The sequence below is a fragment of the Microdochium trichocladiopsis genome (genome assembly GCF_020744255.1).
Source record: "Microdochium trichocladiopsis strain MPI-CAGE-CH-0230 chromosome Unknown B0I36scaffold_9, whole genome shotgun sequence".
NCBI classification, from domain to species: domain Eukaryota; kingdom Fungi; phylum Ascomycota; class Sordariomycetes; order Xylariales; family Microdochiaceae; genus Microdochium; species Microdochium trichocladiopsis.
In genome coordinates, this window is record NW_025763552.1 from 2,739,537 (window position 1) to 2,757,462 (window position 17,926).

At 54.5% G+C, this 17,926-nt stretch overlaps 2 protein-coding genes across 2 annotated transcripts; one reads left to right on the forward strand and one right to left on the reverse strand.

Annotated features, from left to right (window-relative positions):
• Positions 1 to 1,975: 1,975 nt before the first annotated feature.
• On the reverse strand, positions 1,976 to 2,533 carry B0I36DRAFT_367120 (uncharacterized protein; the record flags this gene model as incomplete). The annotated part of the gene is made up of 1 exon (XM_046159411.1): positions 1,976 to 2,533. The coding sequence occupies one exon, from the start codon at positions 2,531 to 2,533 to the stop codon at positions 1,976 to 1,978; it is 558 nt and encodes a 185-aa protein (XP_046008803.1).
• A 4,381-nt stretch (positions 2,534 to 6,914) lies between these two features.
• Positions 6,915 to 7,622, forward strand: B0I36DRAFT_353393 (uncharacterized protein; the record flags this gene model as incomplete). Its single annotated transcript, XM_046157204.1, has 1 exon — positions 6,915 to 7,622. One exon carries the CDS (start codon positions 6,915 to 6,917, stop codon positions 7,620 to 7,622), a length of 708 nt encoding a protein of 235 aa, XP_046008804.1.
• Between the last annotated feature and the right edge of the window lie 10,304 nt (positions 7,623 to 17,926).

The following is a 17,926-nucleotide window of genomic DNA, read 5'->3' on the forward strand; positions in this document are numbered from 1 at the left end:
GCGCCTCTATGCAACTCTCCTCATCACTATCACTTTCAATTAGCTCCACCTCGTCGTCGCTACTGTCGGTGTTGTTATCTGTGCTGATGTCCGACCCCATCTCCCGCCGCACCTCTCTTCGCACGTTCGACGTTTATAACGGTAACGAAGTCTTTGTTGGGATCCGGGTCGACTTTGAAGCCTCCAATGCAGCTTGCAGCGGTCTTTTTGGTGTTCTGCAGTGGTGTATCGGAGGTTCGAAGTCTCGATTGCCTTCGCCACCTTCTGGAACAGCTTCCTGCACGTCGCTATCGCCAGCGCAGAATCGCATTTTATCAGTACCTGATGCAATGCATAGATATCGCGACCTGTTTTTGGCGTTTTGACGTCAATTGCGCATAAGGGCGTCAAAAAGTCCGGCTCTGTAGACGTCATTTGGGCCTGATTTGGGCCATCTTGAGATGTCGACTGCGACTCCTCAGGGGTCAACATCAACCGGGAGCTCAACGCTTTTGACCTATTGTGTGGCCACACCCCTGTGCCTCTGAAGCCGGCCATTATGTTCTCCTTGTTCATCTTGCTTTTGCGCGCAGTTTCATATGCCTCAAGAAACTCCCGCTTGCCTGGGGTCTCGTTCATGGTGTCGTAAGCAACCTCTGTAACCGCTGTACGGTAGGCCGACTTCACCGCCGAGAACACGCCTACGTCAAGTGGCTGAAGAACATGTGAGGTATGAGCCGGGAGGTAAATCAGCCAGATCTTGTTAATAAAGCATTCCGCTATGAATTCCTCTGTTACGTGCGACTTATGGCCGTCTAGGAGAAGGCATCGCCACTGACCAGGAATAGCAGGAACCGTGTTAGGGATGAACAACTCCTTGAGCCATTTCAGCGCAATATCATCGCTGGTCCACCCGTTTGGTGAAGTCTCAAAACACTAATGCTTCCATCGATCGATTTTGACATCAGGAAACCATTACTATTGAACGGACTGGCCCTTGAAGATAACCAATAGAGGGATGGAACGACCGCCGGCAGAAATAGCCTCGATTATCGTAATCCAGGTCCTCCTAGCGCCGTCCTTTTTCAACGTGAACTTACGCAGAGTATCACTAACCACGAAGCCATTGTAACCTAGGCCTTCTGCCACTCCGCACTCGTCTACGTTCTAGATATTCTCGGGCTGCACCTTTCTGCGCTGCAATGACGTCAACCGGTCGAAGAAGATATCAATGTTGGCCGTGCAGGCACCGTTGTACCGTTTGTATTCGATAAGTCGTGATCTCGAGGTTGTCAAGGTTGGGTTTCGGTGGATGAAACGACGGTACCAGTGCTGCCCAAGATGTGCGGCGGGGTCGTCGATCGACAGCAGCCGCATCGCGAAGTGCTTGAATTGCTTCAATGGTGCTGCATAGCCCAGCTTGGCTTGGTCGAGGGCCCAGGAGACCATATAGTCTTCCTGGGTGACGGAGAGGGCTTGTCGGACTTGGTATTTTTACTTGAAGGTTGGAACGGCCTTGAGGCGACGACGTAGGTAGGATCTGTCGACTTCGTGTAGTTTGGCAGCTGTCGCAATAGGTACGCCAGCCTCGATGTCGTCCAGTGCGCGGCGGGCGCGCAATTGGTAGTCTTTTGGCACCATGACGATAGCCTCATTTTTGGGGTTTGTAATGGTCGTAATTATGTCGCAGAGAGACGCGAGGAAACAGGTTTATATGGCAGATTGTATGGTGGGGTGTTTGAACGCGTCGTGTCGCGACCCCTGGTCGTGATGCGCCCTGGTCGCGAGGCGGAGGGTGGACTTATCATATCCTATTGACAGTACACTGGGCCCTAAATTGAGATTGCTAGGTTGCCGCCGCAAAGCCCTTGTCCTGGCCACACTACCTTGGTCGGCATGCATCTTGTTGGGAGCTCGGCGTCTGTTGTGATGGGCCTGGGCAGGGTGGTTGAGAATGGAGGCGTCGACTTATACTGGTAGCAGAAGAGTAGGTTTCTTAGAGCTCGGAGAAAGCGTCGATTTCATGGTCCATCGTTCCTGCGGGCTGTGTTCTAAAGTACTGCGAATGCATAGTCTTCTCGTCGATGCTTTCCGGAACACGCTTGGTCGACTTCGCTCCAGCAAGCCTGGCCATGCTCTCCACTGTGTGGTCGCGCATCCGAGTCTGGGACTTTCGCTTCTTTTGCTTGGGCCGCGACCTGCTTGCCTTGCCCGAGTGACCGCCCTCTGTTTGCTTCGCCGGGCTATCCGCCGCGACGTCCGCGTGCTCTCTCTTTGACCGCAAGTTAAAGCGCCCAGTCGCTGTAGTGGCAGAATGATGCTGATTGCCCCTGGACACGAGGGTAGCATCGCTACTAGTGGCCGCATCTGGACCGGATTGAGTGTCGCTAGACTCATGAGCTCTGCCACGGTGTTCGTCTGCCACGGTGCTCAAAAGGTCGTTGTCGTCTGGCCGCTGGGGATCTGAGCCACTATTGAGAGGATCGGCCGTCGTCGCAGTGCCGGCACGGCCACAGTCAGTCGCAGGCGTGGCCACTGCTGCTTGCAGAGCCATCCTCAGACATTGGTGCGCTGGACAAAGGCACTCGGCCACAGCTCGGGTGCTGGTGAACAGGATCGGCCGCTCCTCCGTCACTAACATTGCTCTGCTGATCCTCCTCGAGGGTCCTCACCACCGCCGCTGCATGTGGCGCAGCAGCATCGTTGATCGGGGTCGTCTCTTTGTCGGGTGCGGCAGCAGCAGGATGCGACAGGTTGAGAGAGAGTTGCGGGTCAGATGCAGGCAGGATGTACCGGGAACGCTGCGCTCCGCGGATCGAGGCCTCCTCCTCCGATGTTGCCGACTGGTATCAAACGTGATGCTCGTGTAACTTGCGTCGGAACATTCGTCTTGAAGTTGGGGAGATCGTGCCCGTGTGTCGCCCACCTGCGTCTGTTCGCACCTTACGTCGAGCAAACCCTGGATGAGGACGTCTTCAAGCGTCTTAAGCCCTGCCAGGCTTGCCGAGCACGGGAGAAGGACGTGAATGGCATCATTGATGCACGACACAATATCTTTGGTGCGGGGCAAGAGAGTCGTCCCAGCACTGGTGCTGGTGGCGTGGTGGTGCGAGTCCAGGGAAAACAGCGCCAGGCACGTCGCCATCTTGGTATGCGGCGACTGGCGGCGTGACCGAGGCTGAAAATATGGCTTAAGTAGCTGTCGCCACTCTGACAGAAAGAGCAGCCGACACGGTCGTGCGCACTGCGTGGCGGTCGCTCAGATATGTCCAAGGTGCTGGCTATTTCCCCGTGTCAAGTGGGGAGAAGTTATGTCGAGCCAGCGCAGTTGGCTCCTCACAGCAGTCTCGAAAGCGCATTAGCGCCAGCCAGCCCCTGTGAGAACTCACGGGGGCCTGGCAAACACGGCTCGGAACCTCGCCAAGACGCGCTTGACGCGTGGTGCCTCACGCCCCCGAACTACTCCTCGAGCCTTTACGCGCATGGCGGGATGAACCGTGGCCAATGTGCATGACAAGTCACCTCCCGGGTCATTGCGAGTCCTGGAGGAGCAAGCACTGTGTTGGGACCTCCGGTTGCACCTCAGTTGGTCCACTTGAGCAGGGGATCCCAAACCTACCATCGGTTGGTCGTGAATCAACCTGGGAAGACGATGCGATGGGTGTTTCGCAGACTACCCCAGCTCCCACTACCCGTGCCACAGGGCGAGGAACGCCGGAGCAGCGGGCTGCGGGGTGCAGCAAAGAGAAGGAGCCGCCAAATGGAGTGCGCTTAGAAGTGGACCCTGCATTGACACAGTCTCCATGTGGCCGGCTGCGGAGCTCATGCTGCTCCGCCCAAGAGGCACTGGCTGCTCGGCCAATCCTGGCTCGTGAGCTGCTCTCTTATCACAGTGGCTTACTGCCGACACTCAGCTCATTCGTGTCAGAGCTGGCACTTCGAAGTCTGATGACCCCTCCCTCGCTCGATCAAGTTATCGTGTGCAGCCGCCCACTGTGCTTGTCGCTCTCCCGTGATCGTCATCGTGCTCGAGCAGTCGCATGCCCAGATTGAGGAGCCAATGGCATCGACCCTGGAATGCTTGCTCAGCCGGAAACGTCATCGTGTGCATTAACAGCGGGGAAACGACGAGAGCTGTCCGATAGAGTCTTCCTTTATCACCAGTTGCCAGCGACTTCACATCGCACAGTCTCCTCTCGGTGACCCCATGGCATATGCCAGGGCTGGCACGCTGGTTTGGCGTCACGGCACTTCCCAGAATCACCACAACATTGTGGACGCTCTTCAGCTTCTGGATGACCTGCTCGGCCCCAGCAGTGTTTCAGCAGTCAACTTGACATACGCACCTCCCTGCTCCGCCACAATTACTTCCGAGATGTTATCTTGCTGTCTGAAACCGTGCTCGACAAAAAAGGTGCTGCCATGACAAGCCGCGCACTGTCCAGTGCGTACTTCGGGCAGAGGATCAAGGCATGGCTCCCGCTTAGTGCGTCGGACGTCTAGGTAAGCGCATGGCACGAGCACATAACAACATGGGAGCAAGGTTTGACGCAAGGACGATCATTAAGCGCAGTAGATATGGCAGCAAAGTTCTGGACAGATGACGAAGACATGCGCATGAGAGCCAGCCTCTGGCTTTAGTGCCTGATCGGTCTTCAAGATCAGTAAGCGAGGACTAACCCAAGCTCGGTACCAAGTCCCCTCTCAGTACCATCGGTCCCGCCACATCCTAGCTGGGCTCAGGTTATAACTTCTTGCTAACTGACCTGTGCGGAGACCTGTACGAGACTGGGTCCACCTATGGATCTCTCCAGTTGAAGCTTCCCTTTCTACCCAGGTTCCGAAGCTGGACCGCTTTCGTCTGGCAATGAAGTGGCGGGCTACTGGTCTGATCCTTGGGCTCTGCGCCATGGACGATCTGTACCTCGAATGTGAGACCCAGTCAGTTGGTGTGGCAGACGTACTTAAGGGCAGGTCATTATTAATCGGCCATTGTGGATAGATTACCACCCAGCCTGGCAATTTTACGGAACTCGGGGGCTCCACTTGCGTAAACTGTATTTTTCACCGGACCCATAGGAGTAGTAGGCATTCCCAAGCACCAAGTGGTCAAAAGTCATCGCAGACGTGTGTGGAGCCTGAATTCCTCGGCGCTAACAATATTTACAGCCGTCCATACAAATTGCATACAAAAGCGGGGTTTTTTTGAGCCTCTATCCAATCAACTTAGTACTTCGTTCTATCGCCATTTGCTGCAATGACCTGCTCAAATCGGTGCTTCATACTATTGAGGTCGTCGTCGACCTTCTTCCGAGTGCATTTTTGAAGCCCTGCTTCGATGACTGCCTTCAAGTCGTCAGTCGTCAAATGGGGGCTATTTTTGACGTGCCATTTGATACGTCTAACGGAGCTCTCGACCCAATTGAGGTCAGGAGAGAGGGCTGGGCCTATCACGATATAGCGGTCGTTGTCTTTACACCAGTCACTCAATGCGTTAGAGTGATGGCTACTATCGCTGTCCATATATAGGCGGAAGCCCGGGTGCCCAACATGCTGCTGTATCTCCGTAAATAGCTGGCCTAGAATGGGTTTGAGTACTTCCGCCGTTATCTTGCCATTCTTATTCGTCGGGATCGTATACCAATATAGCCTCGATTTGAAGTCGTACCCAACGGCCCAGACAGCGTGGAGAAGAGTCTGTTCGTTCTCGTCCGCTAGGCTATCTGCTCCTGTAGTGTCCTGCTCTATATTTCTGATCGTCCGGCAGGCATTCCGGAACTTCTTCTTCTTCTTTTGGGGGTCATTGGTTTGGACGACCCAGTGCTCGTTACGTTAGTCAGGTCGGCGGTGGACCTTTGTCGTCAGTGCAGGTTAAAAGCCGAAATGGACTTCGTCCATAGAGAAGCAGGTTCTCCGCCATTCTGCGTTATCCCAGCTTCCTTCGAGAAGCTGCTTTTTTGCGTAGGCAACTCTCTTGGCCTTCGTTGGATCGTCGAGGCCGTCCTTCTGCGACGAGTTGCGAGTGCCGTACCCTACTTCACCCATGCGGCGGCGGATTGTTCGCTCGGTAACGTGGATGTCGATGTCTGCTTCAGCTGCTGCGACTGGCTATGGGAGCCTGAAGCCTTGGTATTTATCCTCTTCTGGGAGGTTAATTAGCCAGTAATGAAGGTCCTCACCGTCCTCAAGAGTGAAGCCTACAGGACGTCCTATACGGTATGGTTTATGAGGGTTGTTCGCGTTCCGTCGAGAGGGCCAGTCAGTACAGCGTTTCTTAGGGGGTGCAGTAGGCGACGGCGAGGGCTCCCGTGGGTGCCTGGAGTTCTGGAGAGGTGCTTCTCGAAGCCATACATAGCCCTGGCTAGCAGAGACTCCAAAGCCCTTGAAAACGTCCTCTTTAGAGTGCATCTCAATAGCTTCAGAGTGGCTAGCTTGGGTGGTGCGATTCGACAGGCGCCCGCTCCATTGCAGGTACTGCAATGCCCCGCGGACCTGGGCCCGGGTCGGCGTATCGTGCTCAATTCCAACCATTGTGAAACTGAGCGAAAAAGAGAGCTATGAGGTTCAATTGAGTTCTAGGAGAAAGCGCATCGCGAGAAGGCCCTACAGCTTCAATTTGAGGCTCCTTGCGACAGTAATGACGTTGTTGTGGTCGAAATGAGGTCATCGTCGGTACTGGGGAAGGTGGTGGAGACCAGTCGTGATTAGCGTCTCGGCGCGCACCCCCCTGAACGTCTGCGATGACTTTTGACCGCTTGGTGCCAAGGTCCTATTTAGCTAGCTATGAAGTCAGCATGGAATAGATAGCGCCCGAGACTGTACAGGCCAGACGTGTCGCATATAAGTTTCCGTATAGGCCGCCCCTTTCTTGATATGGTCTTGGAAGAGTTACACGTGTGATGTTGTCAGCAAAACAATCCTCAGCTGGCATACGTATGGTGCGCGTATCTGCGGAATATGGCTGCGGATGTACTGAGACATTCTTTCGACCATGCTCAGCTATCTCGACACTGCTCCAGGAAGGTTACTCCCTGGATATGAATGGCGAACTTCAGGCTTTCTGGCGGGATGAGTGCCCTCTACACAAAGCTCTTTTCATACGCAAAGCCCTCATCAAAACTCGCAGAGAGAAGAAGAAGCCAGAAGCAGAGCAGTCTTGGGCCTGGCTTCGCCACATCATCTGCAGCCGCTCATACTTCGTTCAGCAGGGTCACCACGAGTCCTGGCTCGTCCTGCTCCAGATGTGGTGTGTGATCATTACTGAGGACCTCTCACGCGTATCGTATATGGCATCATCCCAGATGACTCAAGCTGTCCAAACAGCAAGCGGCATAGAAGGGCAAGTCATGAGAGAGGCATATCATCACTTGTTCGGCTGGCTTATTGGCTGCCTAGGACAAAATGTAGGAGGGCCTTCACACGACGAGGACCTGACAACCACAGTCATGTACCAGCACTTGGAACACAGTCCTTCCATCTTCAGCCACTTCTATCCTAGTCTGAGCGATCGTCCACCGCTGCAGACCTCAGCGTTTGACTATGCTACGATGCCATGGGAGGTTCGACCCCTACTAGGGCTCGCTCTTGATCCAGTAGTGGCGCCATTCACTAGCAAGCCTCCTACATCTCAGTCGCGAGCGTAGTATAGCCACAATGCCGCGTTTGCATGTAGTGCAAAGACTTGTTCCTCATAAGGCTTTTTCTCAAGGATATCCGGAAGGGTGGCGTGCTTCAAACGAACGCCAGCTACAGCTTGGTGAAAAGCATTGTCAGACGGATATTGCTCACATTATAATATCTTGTCCGGGCTCGTCTTTATTACTCGAAGATATTGTATGATAGTGTCGGCTGCTCCCCGCGTTAGTGTTTCGATCGCCTCTTTCAGAGGCTTGCTTATCACAATAAGCTTTTGCGGGAGGACTAGGATAGTATTAACACCGCGCTTGAATGCTTTATCTAGTAGCATGCCCGGAATCAAACTCTCCAGGTCAATCGAGAATAATTCAAAGCCCTGCTCTTGCAAGTCCTTTGCGGCGACTTTCACTTAAGCCATATTCGGAAGGGTATCTTGCTCCGTGTGAAGAATCTCTGCACGTCCATGTCGGAATGTGCGGAAGTGAACGGGACGATGGGCTGGAGACTGAACGAGTGAGTTCACTTCGGTCGTTCTCGTCCATAATAGAGCTTGCCGTTTTCCTGCTTGATGACTCGACAGCTCATTCGCCCTCTTAGTCCCACGTTTTCGGCCCGGTGACAAGACGCCAACAGCTTGACTGGCGAGATATCGGATTGTGTCAATCCTCGGCGCAAAGTGCCATCGAGCTCGGACACAGTGCCGAAGAAGGCCGTGTAGAAAGACTGCAGTACGAAAAATGAGGTAACTATTGGTGGTATATGTTTTCGGTGGAGATATGAATGTGCTTTCGTGAATGAGGGAATTGTGTGACCTGTAGACCATAGGCCCTGTCTAATGATCAACTTCCGTTCTTTGCTGAAATTCTTGAAGATTGTGCCTTTCTCCATTCGGGAGTCCATCTCCTCAGCGTCGTCAGTTGATACCATCGGGCATCACCCTTCGATGGCCTTCACAGTGTCTCTGTCCAATTTAAGCAGAAGCCCTTGGAAGGGTACGGTCACCTCCCAGTCCTCCACAACGCGTCATACATGACGAATAATCTCCTTAAGTCTCCGAGCATTCGCGATCACGCCTCCTCGGTCAGGGACATTACGGCGCCCGTGCAGGGTTAGCTTTACTACACTCAGGGCTGACAATGCGAGCTATGATCAACTATATATTCTTGATCCGGCCATCGCCGCCGATCACTGACTTACGAGGACCATAAACCTCCATCGAGACCTGGTGTGGCGACTATTGCACCAGCCTAACACGTTTGCGGAGCTCAAGGGGGCGGAAGATCGCCTGGCTTCGATGCACTGAGGTCCGGGTCAGGTCTGTGCGACTCTGAACCCTGACTTACGCCTGGTCGTGCAAACCGACATACGGAGGTTTTCCCCACGGCGGACGAGATCGCGGCCTTGGTGCCGGACACCAGCGAGGATGGGCAACAGGTCGTTTGACATTCGAGTCGTTACGGCTGACAACGGTGCCAGTCGCGGGCAATCCTACCTCTCTACACCCTCGAACGACCCTGCCTACTGCCCGCTGTCTTATTCGCTCATGTTCCCGCACGGTGGCGTCGGGGATCGCGCAAACATCCTCTTCGTCGGCAGCGGGTGCAAGAGAGAGTACATCTCTTTCCTGAACTAGGCCAGGTATCACCTTCCAACGACATCGGGACGCCTCCCCTCGACCGTCTGAGCTGGTCCTGTTCGCCAACGGGCGGCTCTTCCAGCAGTCGGTTGCCGACCTCTGTGCCTCTATCGAACAGCAACCTGCTATGGATCTGCCTACACCAGGAAGAGCTATGTGCTGACGCTTATACGCAAGTGGCGCACGCCATCGGACGCCAGCATCCTGACGCCGCCGCAGGGAGCACGCTTGAGGGTCTCGGCCGACGTGTTATCCTGCCCGCGAAGCATCGGGGGAGCTCCCAGTATATGTGTCCAGCTACCACCAAGACTTGATGGCTATCGTGCGCCACCCGGGCCGACCTACGCTGTTCTTCACCTTCAAGGTCAACCCTGGGTGGGAGAAGGTTTCGAGGCGTGCGTCGGCGCTGAGTCGAACGAGAAGCCTGATATCGTGGCCCGGATTTTCCACCTTTAAGGTGAATTAGCTATTACGAGACACAACACATTTGCTGTACTTCGGGGTGTGCACCGGCGTCATCTGAACGATAGAGTATCACAAGCATGGCCCGCCGTACCTACACCTGTTAGTGTTGCTCGGGGACCGCGCGAGTTTCGACCTCGGAAGGCATCGATACGTTCATTTCAGCAGAGCTTGCTTCGCCAGAGCGCGGTCCCATAGGGGCGCCGCGAGACTTGGTAGACTCTCAGATGATCATGAGCCCTGCAGCGCGCTGAATGGAGGTGCGCCGTGTATGGTTCTTAGGTAGAAGTGTACGAACTGTTGCTGCATTAAGTCCACGAACGTGGACTCTGATGGGTACTCAGACTATCGAAGGAGGCAGGATGGCCGGATTGTCCTTAAGAGGGCCCAGCTCAGGCAGGGTCTGGGTGCGGTACGGGTCGGTAATGAATGGGTGTGCCTTATACTCCTTCACTCTGTCGGTGATACCAGGCGTACATGAAGGTACGGATCTCCGGGGCCATGTCTGCGTCTACTTCCACAAGTACATTTGTTAGGGCAGCGACCACATCAAGGCCTCGGTCAGTGCCGATCAAGAGGACGAGATCGCGCGATATCTAGAGGGCCTACCAAGGCGTGCTGGCGGCTCTTCGGCTTCACCATCGACCCGGGTACGGCACCGCAATATCTGGCTAGCGCCCCCGCCCGGTTTTCTACCACGCTTCTCAAATGTTTCGATCTGAACAACTCATCGGTGGACTTTCAGCATATATTAAACCAGGACATCCCTCAGTGCCGCACACGGAGCGAGACCGAACAGCGCTGGTCGAAACCAGTGAAGGAACAAATCCAGATCGGACGTATCCTCTTCGTCACTCCTTTCGAGCGCGAACTGTTCTACGAAGGTCTCCTGCTGACCGTGGTGCCTGGCGCGCTCCCATGCTAAGAGCTGCGCCACGTTGACGGACGCCTGTCCCGACGTGTAGAAATGCCTTTACTAGGCGTGGTCTCCTCCAGGACGACTACTACTGGTACCACTGCCACTCCTCATCGACAACGGACTCCGCCGCACGGCGCTTCTTGGCGACCTTGTCGGCGCCAGGCTCGGAATAGATATCGCCGGCGTCCGCCGCCTTGCAGGCCATGCCCTTGGACTTCTTAGAAGGGATTGGCGGCCCGGACTCTCACCGCTGCCGTCGTTAGAGTCTAAATCTGTGGAGGTCAGTACCGCACACGACCATCTGCGCTGAGACACATTGTGGAACACGTCATCGGTGTCAACGGCATCGGACGCCATAAAAATTCCTGGTTTGAGATTGCCGAGGGGACCACAGAGACCTGGCGCGCGGAAATGCTTAGCTCAAGGCTGAGGCGGGGCACGATGGTGTTGTGGATGACGGCAGCGGAACCAATGTTGGTATTGGCGACCATGAGCTGTACTGCAAGGAAACGACAAACATCGGAAAATGGTGCTCAACGTTGGACGTGCCGAGAACCTCCCGTACGGTATCGTTATCGGCGGGGTCTCGCTGCATCACTGGCAGCTCTGCTCCAAGACCTACCTACCTAGGTAGGTAGGTAGGCAATCGTCATTTGACTTACCAGCCAGGATCTGTACTGTCACACAATGGAGCCTGGGCAATGAGATAAATAGCAAGACTTCAATTGGGAATCGATCACAGAAGGCTTCGAGACTCGGAGTCTTGTACGTATGGGGATACGTGAAGTGCGAGGGATACTTTGTCACATCTTCATCTGCGCTCAAGCCGATGTGCCGACCCCAAAGAACTCCCTAACCTGTTGCCCGATTTTCTTGCGGCGCAACCGTGACACAGGAGGGGGGTACCTCGTCTACTCTAACAGGACGAGATCCGCGCAAGTACACGTGTGCTGGCAGCATCGCGAATACCCGCTACCAAGACATGCTTTCAACGCTTGAGTGCTGATGATGTTGTACAACCCTGAGCCACGTAGGCGTTGGTTTAAGGTTGAACAGGAACAGTCGCGCAGCTGATGGAGGCTCAAGCCCTGCAGTAGGCCTTCGCCTCGACGCTCCGCTCTGGTCTGCCCACGTACGCTACTTAAGTACCTTAAGGTAGGCAATTACTACACGGGCATGAAGAATTGCTACCCGGGCATGACTCTTACACGGGCATGACTTCTATCGCCTCTGATTCGCTCATTTTTCCCCTTCGACCCACAGGTACATCAGTGCAAAGGCGGTGAAGCAAGCTCTCTTAACAAGGCCGTGCTTTCGGTATAGTCAGAACCAACCAGGTCAACCAGGCCTCTAGAACAGGTCTTAGGCGTATATCAAAACAAGGTCTGGTTTTCAATACAGAACACGGCCAATTCCAGCACGCCCTAGAGGGCAGCTATCTATATCTCTATCCTCTAACTACTATAGATGGAAGAACCTCCTCGTCGCTGTCAAGCAGCTCCCACTGACTCCTTCGCCTGCGAATGCTAGATTGCGTCTTCCGTCCGTTGGCACGTACTCCTGTAGTTCTTCCAGCTCCAAGAACAGCTGACCGGCTGCGCGTCTGGCGCTGGGATGAGGCACTGGCCTGGCTACTAGCCTGGCTGCTGGCCTGTTGGCTCGCTTCCAGAGCAAGCCTAGCTAGCGTTGACTTGTTGTGACTTCCTGGTGGTCGACCTCGTCTGCGCCCTGTCGCTTGGCTTGCTGGATTGCTGGCTCGTTGGCCACTCGGCTGGCTGCTTGCCTCAATGGCTAGCCGCGCTGGAACAGCCTGTGTGGTGTTCTTAGGTCTGCCACGGAGAGCAGTGGCGATCTTAGGGTCGAGGATTCGTCGGTATGGATCTCGAGAGGATGGCTCTCGTAGGCGCCACCGAGGATGGACCTCCCATTTGGTGAGAGGCGTGCCACTCACCAGCTTTGAGTAGATTGTGTGGCAGCAGGGGATTCCAAGCTCGGTCGAAACCGAGCAGTCCTCACTGCAATCGCCAATGGGGTCAGGGAACGGATTCTTCCCCGTCGGCATTGCTTTCCTTGCTAGCCGATATTGTTTGTTGATAAGCCCGAGACCCTTCGAAGAGAGTGCTGTCCGGGGTTCGCCTAGATACTCCGAGCTGGACCCTATGTACTCTCGCGCGGTAAGTACCTCGTCCGCTGCGCAGGCGTCGTTGAAATCTCGCTCCTGGTCCTTCATCATGTCCTGCATAGCCTCGATAAGCCGATAGAGATTGCTCATACCATTCAGGAGATAGCTCTTGATGTTGTTGTTGCTTGCTTCTGTCCCAGATGTGACGCGGATGCCGAAGTTGCGATAGTTGCGAATGAAACATCGTGCCCACTGCGCCCTGACAGGCATGGAGGTTCCATGGAGATACCGCAGGATGGCCCGCTGATCGTCAAATTCCCTACAGAGGCTTCCCCACGCCTTCTCGTGAGCCTCCTCTGTCTCCGCAAACAAGACGACCTTCCACATCATGAGAACCCCTCGATGGCTATGAGGGACGACTTCAGCTGTCTGCGCGTTGACCAACTGTCCGTCTTTCGGGCCGAGCTCAGCCTGTGCCTGTGGAGCGTAGTCCTCCCCGTTGCTGCTGTCGGGACTACTACTGCTACATTGGCCCTTGACCCACTTCTGCTTTGACTTGAGCAAGACGTTAGAATTGATGTGGTGGATGCACAGCTGCTGCTGTGCATCAGGGAACTGATCATTCAGGGCGGCCTTCATCTGACCGTCGAAGTCAGTAATGATAACGTCCGGTTGGCGAATAGAGTGCTGCTCTGAGATCTGTCGAATGCTCTCAGAGAGGAACTGGAACCCCTCCCGTCTCTCGTTGTCGATCAGACCGAACGCCGCATTGTAGACAGGACCAAGGCAGGTCTGTCCTGTTGCTTGGAATAATGGAAGCTTGAAGCGGTTGGTGTTGTATGTGTTGTCGAAGCTGATGACCTCAGGAAACCGCTTCCACATCTGGAGGCAGTACGGAAAGGTCCAGACAAGACCGACGAGGCGGTTTGGCTCATCATCCGCCCACTTAACAAGATAGGGAATCTCCATCTCGTCGAACAGCTTGATCAGTGCTGCAGTAGGAGTGTGGCCGCTCAACTTGTCTCGGCTGATACGAGACCTGGCGTTATAGATATCCTTTCGTGTAAAAGATGACTCGGGATGCTGCTCCAGGACGATCGCGCGTACGTCACGGGCCCGAATTCCGACCCGACGGCTTGTCGATTCGACTGTTGCCCTGATAGGTGTAGTAAGTCGTCTGTGGGAGGGATGGGCGGATGGTTTGATACTGGCCCCGTGGTTATGCTGGCTATGCTCGGAATTATCGTGGTGTCGTAGAAGCCATCTACCCTCCTCCAGTGCTTCGGCAATGACCATCCATTTACAACCACACTTTCGAGACTTCCGTTGCCGAATACCGGTACTCTCTGAGGGGCGTGGTTCTCCGAATCGATCGCATTGGAAAGAGTACCGGATCTTCCGACCCTTATATGAGTAGGCATTTCGTCGAACAATACCGAAGCCATTAGCCTTCGCGAAAGTATTCACCCACTCGAACAGGACTTCGGCTGACGGCGCTGGGTCGCCTGGGATAGGTGGGTTCGGGATCGGGTCAGGGACAGGCGACAAGGGGTGGTCGGGCGAGGGCGGCGAGGCGATAGGCGGAGAGTGCCTTTCTCGGGGAGGCGAGTATGGCGGAGATGATTCGAATGGAGTTGAACTGAGCGGCGAGTAGCCCCATATCTCGCGCCATTGGCGGACTCGTTCGTATGACCGGACGAGCTCGATGGTAAGTCTTCGATCTGTCCCAATCACCTCGCGCACTAGCCTAAGGGCGGACTGAAACTGGGGTCTTGTTGGAGAGAATTGTTCTTGTGCTGATTGTTGTGGAGAGCAGGCAGGTGGCTGGTCGATTTCCGGGCCTGGTATAGGCATTCTTACTCGTTGCGACCGTCTTCCTCGGGTTGGGAAATCATTCGATAGGTGAATCTCATGATCGAATCGCAGCTCCCATGGTGGCTCGTTCAGCCCACGCGATCCATAGGGGCGTGGAGCGGTCGTGAAGGTCTCTGGGTACGAGGCGAAAGCATTACAGAGTGCCTCGTCGTCTCCCACGCCATAGTGTGGGCCAATGCTCGTCCCTGTGCTATTAGACGAAGGTGGTCTTGAACTCTCAGATTGGTTCTGCCGCTGTCGTTTTCGAGGACGTAATTGATAGCTTCGAAGTCGTTGGTTGCTTGCTGAGCTAGATCGAGAGTCGGGCTGGGACATAATGACGGCCTTGATCGCGACAGGAAGAGTGTCGCACGCACGGATGAGAGCATGGTTAAAGGGGCAGTTGATTTGACTATGAAAGAAGGAAAGAGGGGACCAATTTCAGCACAAAGGAATGACCTGCTTTGTGATGCAGATGCCTTGGAAGATGAGGCTATTGGATATTCCTGATACAGCGTGTGTTTGAGTGTTGGTCTCAGCAGGGGGCCTAACACACCACGCCTGGAGCCCTGGGACCTTGACAAATATGGTATCTTTCACGAACAATCATTATCAGTAGGCTTGACATGCGACAAGAGGTAATTGGTGTAGTAGCTAGCTAGTGAATAGCTTCCATATGTGTCGTCGATCGTCGTGGTGGAGAGCTAATCCCGAGGTACAAGGGAAGCGTTGGCAGAATCTAGATGCACTAACAAAAAGGGATGGACCAATCAGAGGCTGCAAAAGGTCATGCCCGTGTAAGAGTCATGCCCGGGTAGCAATTCTTCATGCCCGTGTAGTAATTGCCGCCCTAAATAACATGGAATAAAGAATGGAAAGAAAAGGCAGGGAAAGTACGACCTAGTAGGCTACCCGCAATCCAAGCAAAATCTCGCATTAAAATGCCCATTGTAGCACGCGGCCAGACGCACATCCAACAGCTACCCTCCTCTTACCTACGGCTGATACAGTAGGACGATACTCTGGTGGTAGCCAGAGCCATTTTTCATCGTCGAAAACAATCCAAGTGCGATCTGCGCTTAGACCATAGCCACGACGCTGCCCGTTCAAAGACGAATGTGAAAAGGGCGTGGATAAGATCGAAGAGGCTTGTTCTAATGCCGTAGGTAAAAGCGTAAATGTGCCAAGATCAGTGTGGAGGCAGTCCCCTTGTTTGTTAAACTCGATATGAGATACTTTCATCCCCATATCGAGTGTCTGGAGGCATTGGCCTGTCGTGGCATCCCACACCTTGACAGTCTTGTCGCCCGACGCCGACGCGAGCCGGCAGCCGTCGTGCGAGAACACGACCGAGTTGACCGCATCGCTATGGCCCTCCAGCGTCTGGAGGCATTCATTCCACTGATCTTCCATGGCCGGCTTCATTTTGATCCAAGTCGGTTCTTCGTGTTGAAAAGTCATCCTAACGCGGCTGCGCGCAGGGCTAAACACCAATGCAGACGCATAGACCTGTAGCGGATGGTTCTCAATTATCCATCGATAGTACGTAGCAAAGCGGTGTGCATCCTGAAGAAAGCCATGTAGACTGTTTTCCTCCATGTCAATCGTCGAGTACGGGACAACGTGTCCTGTGTTTCGAAGCTCGAGTGGTCGATGCGCTAGTAACTCACTGGCAAGTCTGCTCAAGGGCACAACAGCGCCAGGCAGTTGTTTCACAAGACTCAGACCCTCGAGCCAATGGAGAAAGTGGATCCGAAGGAATGTAGCGACTGAGTTCATTATGTCGTCGTCCTGCAATCCAGCGTTCGGCTCGAGGAGGTGGCGTATCCAGTAGGTGCATGCGTACCGAACATCGAAGAGTGGATCCGGAGAAGGTATAATGACGTCCTCAATTGCAGCACCGGGCTGACGAAGGTTGTATATGTCTCGCCGTAACGTCGTGGACAAGCACTGGAGCGACCTGTATACTATTCCGTGGTGCACCCTTCCCACTCCCGAAGGAAATATAAAAAGTGAGGCGTCTGCGGACAAGAAGTCCTTGGCGGACTGGTGGACAATGTATACGTGCTCCTCTCGGACTGTAAGGAAGGACCCGCACATGGCCACTGCCTGTCTGCAATCGTCTGTGCTACATCTTTCGAGCAATTTAGACAGAACGCGGAGCTCTTTGAGATGAAGTGGGCGATATGCTGTTACAACGACCGAGAGCATTTCCAGGCAGCGACCCGAACCACGTGGTAGCCGCTGAAGACGGTCCATCATCCTGCGGTAGACGCTTGTCAAGTCGGACGGCGTCTCATCAATGACCTCTAACATGTCCAAGCTCATTGTGTCGCGGAGCTCCGGGACGACAAGGGAAACCCAGAGAAATGTTCCATCAGCCTTCTGGCGCAGCGTGTCTTTAACTTGGCCTTCAAGCGCAACATCCGAAATTACAAGCAGCTGGGAGACACAATAGTCAATGTATGCGTCGACCGCGTGTGCGACCTGCTCTGCGTTCTCTCTCAGCTCAAGGCTGAGCCGAGCGCCCGAAGGATTTAGACGCAGCCTGCGCTCGATGTCGATGTTGTTGCGGCTCGATACGAGCCACTTGGCCGGAGACTTCCCTACGGTTCGAGAGATGAAGCCCAGCAGACTCGGCAAGTCCTTCGTACATTCATCGAGGGCATCGATGACTATGAAGACCGGCGGAAGCGCAGGGTCCCGTAAGATGTCCGTTAAAATCTCGGACAACGCAATCCAGGCGTTCGCATCCTCGAACAAAGCTCGGCCGGCGTGGTCGTACTGTTTCCGCAGGTGTCCGATCAGCGACGGCTGCTGGCCAACGAGCATGTAGATAAGCCCCCGAAGCACAGCTGTCGCACTGTTGATACGCGCGTCAGTGTCCTGGCAGAAGAAATAGGACAGGCTCCTGCCGGTGACTGGCGTCAGCTCGTCGATGATGCCGCAGAGGAGCATGCTTTTGCCTTTGCCAGGGTCGCCCATGATCCGGAGCAGGCGTGTCTCTGGGTCATCGCGCCATTGTCTAAACTCGGCGTTGTCCAGAATCCAGCGGTACGAGGCTGGGAGGAGGCCACCTTTTGTTTGCTCGATTCGTATCTTATCATGGCGCGGGTCGGTGGCTCGAAGGTCCCTAAGACACGCAGCGTCTTCCCCGGGGCCGTTGCTTCCTGTATTTACGTTATTAACGATTGAGGTGAAGGAATAGGGCTAACGAACCCATGTACAAGTCGCCCGTCACAGCGATATTGTCGCGGCCGATTGCGATACTTCCGGAGCCGCCATTCTGGATTGTCTGGCCGTGGATGTCCATCCCGAC